This window comes from Henckelia pumila, chromosome 4 (assembly GCF_033568475.1).
Source record: "Henckelia pumila isolate YLH828 chromosome 4, ASM3356847v2, whole genome shotgun sequence".
Lineage (NCBI taxonomy): Eukaryota > Viridiplantae > Streptophyta > Magnoliopsida > Lamiales > Gesneriaceae > Henckelia > Henckelia pumila.
This window is the reverse complement of record NC_133123.1, coordinates 226019699-226026994: the sequence shown is the minus strand read 5'-3', so window position 1 is coordinate 226026994 and position 7296 is coordinate 226019699. Positions and strand designations below refer to the sequence as shown.

At 31.0% G+C, this 7296-nt stretch overlaps 1 protein-coding gene across 2 annotated transcripts; it reads left to right on the top strand.

Annotated features, from left to right (window-relative positions):
* Positions 1–2024: 2024 nt before the first annotated feature.
* On the top strand, positions 2025–4811 carry LOC140866972 (16 kDa phloem protein 1-like). Of its 2 annotated transcripts, none has more exons than XM_073272041.1 (5): positions 2025–2175; positions 2353–2448; positions 3118–3262; positions 4086–4221; positions 4618–4811. In XM_073272041.1, exons 1-5 carry the CDS (start codon positions 2103–2105, stop codon positions 4657–4659), a joined length of 492 nt encoding a protein of 163 aa, XP_073128142.1. In that variant the 5' UTR covers positions 2025–2102; the 3' UTR covers positions 4660–4811. The 2 variants fall into 2 exon arrangements, with proteins under 2 accessions (XP_073128142.1, XP_073128141.1); XM_073272040.1 differs by having other exon boundaries at positions 2353–2463.
* The last annotated feature ends 2485 nt before the right edge of the window (positions 4812–7296 follow it).

The following is a 7296-nucleotide window of genomic DNA, read 5'->3' as shown; positions in this document are numbered from 1 at the left end:
TGCCATCAATAATGAAATAAAAAATTCAAGACAGCTGTAAGATTCCCTGAAGTTTCTCAGTGAAACGAGTGGAACTTCAGTTATAAATGCAGGCAGTTGAGAAAGCTGAAGACATCGATCATTCCCTTCAATTTTCTTACAAATAAAATCATTGTAATATTTCACTTTCTACGTTTGCATTAAGTTTCTGTAAATTCATGTATTTCAAGAAAAAAGCTACTATGAGTAGCTAAACTAGTTATCTCCCCCTCTTCAAAGGAGGTAGATTTATGTAATAATATGTTGTCTGAATAAATTTCCGAAGCTCTTACCTATCATGTTATTTTCATTTAAAAATTAAGCTTTTACTATACGCCTTAAGATAGGAAACGAAATAAGGCTGTGCTAGCTGCTGCTGAAGGAGTCTATGTCAGAAACCATTGGTTGCGATCGCGTGGTTCGGTAGTAGGGAGCAACCTGTAAAACCCGGTGAACATAACCCGACAATAGTGTGGTCAAAAAGGAAATTTGCTTTAATTTACTTACGGAAGCATGATGAGCTAAAACTTATTATTAAAAAATTGGGAAATAAAGGGCATAATATGTATTATTTATTTTCAAGGACATGTTCGAGATACTTTTTAATTAATATATAAGGGATATTTTTAGGATGCGAAAAACAAAAAAGATATAATTAGCTCGATAACAAAATTATAAGGATATATTTAAGAATTATCCTCTTCCGTAATTATCTAATGATTTTAACGTGGTGAAGTGTAATTCTTCGAAAGTATCATAAAATTTACACGTAATAAGATATAATTTCTCAGAACACATTTTTCTTGTAAATTTTTTAGTTTCAAAGGCACATGATGTCAAGCAGACTTCTTTTATATTTGAGTCGATGCCTTAGGAAGAACAATAACTTGTTCAAGAATTCGTGTCGAAATTAACTAAAATCTGTCAAATCCATGTGAATTCAAATGTTTAATTGATATAATATAATATATAGGGTTTCGTTTACTATAAAATATAAAGTAATAATAAATATTAGGTTGGAAATTAAATAATATGGTGGCGGCTAAGTGTAACTTAGACCCTACATCTGATATACGTAACTCTACACAAAAATCAGTGTGATAAATACACAAAGAAATATATATATATATATAGGGAAAATTGCAAATTTAGTCCTGTATGTTTGTCACTTTGCGATTTTGGTCCTTTATGTTTTCACATTTCAGTTTTAGTCCTGTATGTTTCGATTTTTGGCAATTTCGGTCCTTTTTCTTCGAAAATGCTGACGTGGCACTGTACACGTCAGCTCCACATCAGCATTGAATTTGTGCCACGTCAGCGCCACATCGGAAAAAGGACTAAAATTGCCAAAAAAATAAAGATAGCGGACTAAAACTGCAATCTGAAAATATAAAGGACCAAAATCGCAAAGTGACAAACATACAGGACCAAAAAAGCAATTTTCCCTATATATATATCATGCGATGAATATAAAGTTAAGTTTAAGCTTCAGAGACTAGTACTGTTAGTTAATTCTTACAAAAAGAAAATTAATAGTATGTAATGTATATTAATGCATTTATATATAGCCGTATTTTATATGTCTCTTTGCTGAAGGCGTTTCACTCATATATATATATTTATTTTCAAATCAGCGTTTTGGATGAAAATAAGTAAAATTGTTAAAAATTAAAAATATATACACGGTGAAGACCCAATTTATTTTAACAATATTGACTACCTAATTAATTAGAATATCAAATTAAGAGACGAGACTAAAAAAACTAAAATACCATCTCTAACAACTTGGGATGGCTATAAAATAAATTGAGGTTGAAGAAAATGAAGGAAGCCCCCGGCCAAGGTGGGTGGGAGAGAGAGCCAGGAAGATGAATAAGTCAAGTCGTACACATAAAACGGTCAACGTCGCATTAAACCTTATTTAATTCTGTCCACATTAATTTCTTCTCTCTCTATATATATACACACACACATAAATAATCACATCCATAAATTCAGCAAAATAATATTATTCATCGTCCATCGAAATATATTTTTCTCCATAAAATATTAATTACAAGAAAAAAATTAAGAAACTTGTGAAGATGACGAGTACTAATGGAATAATGGAGGTTACTCTTCTGCAAGCTCGTGGTCTCAAGAACACAGAATTCTTCGGTTCGAGTTTTATATGTGATAATTATTGGGTTATCCATACTATAGTACCTTTCGATATATATGTTGTCTTTATAATAATATATATTATACATATTTTATCATCTTATCTCATGAACAAATGAAAATCCTTGTATTTCAAATAATAATGATCAGTGAATGCAATATTATTATTTGCAGGTAAGATAGATCCATATGTTTTGATTCAATACAAAAATCAGGAGCTAAAGAGCCAAACTGCGGGAGGGAAAGCTTCCAAGTTTCGAGCTTACTTTTGTAGGTGTTTGAGAGGTTAGATATATATATATATATATACATACTTGCGTACACTTTTGTTTTTAAAGACACATATATGCGCTCAAAATTTGAAAATACGTGTAGTTATAGATATATTTTTTTCCATGGGTCAGCAATCTAAGGATTTCACGAGTATTTGTGTACGTTATAACGGCAAAATTAGAGAAATATGAATGTGCAGTGGAATCCCATGATTAAAAGTATTTAATTAATTTTACGGACAATGATACCAACTGGACCTGGTTTAGTTTTACTTACAGGATACAGCCATGCATAAACTATAAAATAATATATAATTTGAACCTTTAATATATAATTTGAACCTTCCATTTACTTAAACGTTTATGTTTATGTCATGCAAACACCAATTTTTACATATATATTTTTCCCTCCATTGTAATTTGTATATATATTGAGTATTAATTTAACTTCACAAACTTGTAAGAATTATTTTAAATAGATTTTTCGGGAGATGCAAAATAAACGTTCTAATTAAATTCTAATTGATTTGGGAAGTAATCTTTCGGATGAATATATATGGATTATTATTTGATAAAAATATAACGATTATTATATATAATAAAAATTTGATATTTCTCCCGTTCACTCTCTCGATATTTGTAAAGAGAATTGGATGTATAAATGCAGGGCAAGGAAGTAATCCAGTGTGGAATGAGAAGTTTAAATTCCGCGTGGAATATCCGATCAAAGGGAACGAACACCATAAACTTATTCTCAAAATTATGGATAAGGACACTTTCATGACCCAAGACGATTTTGTTGGCCAAGCAACGTACGTAACCCAAATTCATAATTTTATCCATCTTTATTTATTTATATATCAATATATATATTAACCATAATTTCATACACAAAGTCAATTGTATGTCAAAATTCCACAATAGGTGAAATGAAATATATTTACGCATTAATTTTTGTTGCATGGAAATTGACATCACACGCACACATTACACTTAAAATTGATTTTTTTTATACGGTAACTTTTAATTAATTTTCATTTATTTTGGTCCAATTACTGACGTAATCTAAGAATTCAACAATTTTCGATGTTACGCCAATGCAATGCATATTTGCATTTTTTCGGTGTCACGTCAGGAATTTGACTAAGCTGTTGAAAATTAATAGTTAGTCAACCAAAAATCAAAATTTGAAAATTTAATTGAAAAAACCCAAAATTGAGCAAGTTAGCGGATAAAAAAAAAACTATTTTGTTAGGATTTTTATTCGAGGTTACTAGTTGCATATCTATGATCATCCATGGTAATGCATTCGAAAATCTAGCCACACGCTTTGCGTGTGTAAAGTTATATAGATTTATTTTTTGAATTTTAAGTATTTTATTTTTATTAATTATTTTATTTTTATTAATATGATTATTTTTTTCAATTTGATAATTTTCTGTATGTGAGATTTTTTTTGGAAAAAAAATAAAGGTGAACATACCAAGAGATCATTAATGTGCTTTTGCTTTATATATAATATAGATATAGATATGTATTTCCTCTTGTTTAGAACATATTATACGTCTACGTCCTCTCTTCTTACGTCTTTTATCCGAAATATTAATTAATTTTTTAAAAACTTGAAAAATGCAGCATCAATTTGAAGGAACTATTTGCAATCGGGGTGGAGAATGGGATGGCTCAACTTCCTCCTCAAAAGTATCGAGTTGTTTCTACTAATAAAACGTATCATGGTGAAATTAAAGTTGGAGTCACTTTTATCGCACACGTAAGTTTAATATACCTAAAAAACCCTTATATATTCAGAGTAGGTCTCACGGTCTCATGGATCTATATCCGTAAGAGGGGTAGATTCGGTCAATATTTGAAATGAAAAAATAATACTTTTGACATAAAAAATAATATTTTTCATGTGTTGGGTCGAATAGATGATCCGTCTAACAAAATTCACAGTCTCATAGAAGTTTTGTGATATATCATATATCCAAGCAATAATCTGTAAATTCTTCCCGAAATTCAAATGGATTTATGAATTTTGTTATCGAAACAAAATTTCGTTACCTAAAAACTTTCTAATCATTAACATATATATATATTTTTTCTGTAAAAAAAAACATATATATATTTTCTTGATTTATTTACGAAATTAATTTTTTTGGTACAGGAGGAAGCCGATCGCCAGAAAGATGTCACAACTAGTCAATAGAACGTGTATTGATCAGGCCGATCCTGCCAGTACTTGATCCTAAGTTTAATTTATTTGTAATTTTACGTATTCTTTTTTATATGTTCTTTGATGTCTTAATTAATTGTACATTGACGTTATTTATTTTTATATGGTGCAAACTAATTGGTCAAATTCTTGGGATATTATTGTTGGAAAAATTGGGTTGTGTACCCATTTAGAATCGATAAAATATTTGTGATAAAATTATTTTTCGATTACCAATAAGGGTGAATGAAAAATTAATAAAGTGTTCACAAATAATTGTTCGAATTTTATCGAGTGAAAAAATTGAATATTAAAATATTATATATATTATATTAATATATATATATATATATATATATATATATATATTAAAGTGAAAATAAAATGTAAATGAGACAAGTGACAAAGGCCACCGAAACCTCTTCAAACAAATCAATTGAATTTGAAAATTTTGAAATTGAATTTGAATTCGGCAATTCAAATTGGAAAATTCAATTGGAAATTTCAAATTGAAAATACTCATTCAGCCGAATGGTTGTATGTGAGGGGTAGTTATACTTTCTTGACATCTTTTTATTAAGAGTCCAATTTGAAGTGATACACCTTTTCATTTAAGATTTTCAATCTCTATAAATATATCTCATATGTTTGAATGAAAAAAGGTTACACATATTGAAACTCAAAAAATACACTGATTTTTCGTTCATAGATATTGTTGCATATCATATTTGTTCATCATTTTTCAGAAAGTTCAAAAAGCATCTTCAAAGTTTGCTGGGTTTTTGTAATTTGGAGTGCTCCTATTACAAAACAAAGTCGTTGTATCTTGGGAGACGATTGCCATATTCCATTAGTACCGTGTGTGGGAAAAATTTGTCTTAAGGACATAGAGTCTGACTTTAGCCTCGACTTATAGTTTTTTATTCCTGTCTTGTCTCAAGTCGTGTTGCAACATTACCAAGAACACAAACTGAACAGTTTCATTTCGCACAACACTCCGAACCCAACAATCTTAAGACGAATTTTTGTGTGTATTCTGAGATGGCATCCGCACCTACTGCCCCTATTCAATCTACTGTTCCAGCATCACATTTTGAGAAATCGGAAAAGTTTTTCGGTGTTGACTTCAAAAGATGGCACCAAAAGATGTTGTTTTACTTGACCACACTGAATCTCATTAAGTTTTTGCAAGAGAATGCTCCTGCTGTATCTGACAAAGAGACGGACAAAGGTAAACGGGTTGCTTATGATTCTTGAAATAATTGAGATTATATTTGTCGCAACTACATTTTGAATGGTTTGGACAACACGTTATACAACGTGTACAGTCAAGCCAAGACGTCAAAGGACCTGTGGAAGTCTCTGGAAAAGAAGTATCGAACTGAAGATGTCGGAATGAAGAAATTCATCGTTGGTAAGTTTTTGGATTTTAAAATGATTGATTTTAAATCTGTGTTGAGCCAAGTCCAGAAATTCATCGGAAGTTTCTCAAATAAATGAGGCTTTCCAAGTGGCTTCGATAATTGAGAAACTTTCGCCTTCATGGAAAGCTTTCAAAAATTATCTAAAGCACATGCGAAAGGATATGGGACTTGAGGATCTCATTGTAAGGTTGGGAATTGAAGAAGACAATCGCAAGCAGTCTGATCCTAAAGAGAAATCACCTATGGATGTAAATGCAAATTTGATGGAATCAAATACTAACAAAAAGAGGAAGTCTTCGGGAAAGAAAAAACTCCAGTGAAGGTAAAAGGTTCAATGGAACGTACTACAACTGTGATAAACCAAATCATATGGTCAAGGACTGCCGACGTCCAAAGAAAGCCAATAGAGACCAAGTTAACATGACTGTTGCAAATCATGTTGCAACAGGTCATGAGACGGAACTGGTTACAGACCTTTCTGTTGTGGTTTTTGAAGCCAATCTGATGGACACAACCCTAAAAAATGGTGGATAGACACTGGAGAAACACGTCACATCTGTTCTGATAAGTCGTCATTCTCAACCTACTCTTCTATGACCGAAAGCAAGCTCTTTATGGGAATTCAGCAACATTTGATATTGTGGGTCTTGGAAATGTGGTATTAAAGATGACTTTTGCAAAGGAAATGACACTGCGTGATGTCCTCCATGTTCTTGATATTCGGAAGAATCTAGTGTCGGGGTCGGCTCTTGTGAATGCCGGTTTTAAGTTAGTATTTGAGTCCAACAAGTTTCTACTTTCAAAGAATGGCCAATTCATAGGCAAGAGTTATTTTGACAATGGTTTGTTTAAGATGAATATAACCAATGTACTCCATGATTTCAATGACAATAAAGTTATAAGTTCTTATTACTTGCTTGAATGTTCTAATAAGACTTGGTCATGTGAATTATAAATCATTTCAAAGATTAATGAAGTTGAACTTATTGCCAACATTTGATGTTGATCCAACACACAAGTGTGAAGTTTGTGTTGAAGCAAAAATGGCCAAATTACCTTTTCATTCGTTGGAAAGAAACACTGCTCCTCTCGAATTAATTCATAGTGATCTATGTGATCTGAAATTCGTGCAATCAAGAGGAGAAAATAAATATTTGTTACATTCATTGACGATTGCACTCGATATTGTTATTTGTACTTATTGAAA

What these genes read in the sequence shown, in the direction of transcription:
- LOC140866972 (XM_073272040.1), top strand. Translation starts at nt 2,103, where the DNA reads ATGACGAGTACTAATGGAATAATGGAGGTTACTCTTCTGCAAGCTCGT. An exon ending in CTTTTGTAGGTGTTTGAGAG is followed by an intron (nt 2,464 to 3,117) that starts GTTAGATATATA and finishes GTATAAATGCAG; the next exon opens with GGCAAGGAAGTAATCCAGTG. An exon ending in GAGTCACTTTTATCGCACAC is followed by an intron (nt 4,222 to 4,617) that starts GTAAGTTTAATA and finishes TTTTTGGTACAG; the next exon opens with GAGGAAGCCGATCGCCAGAA.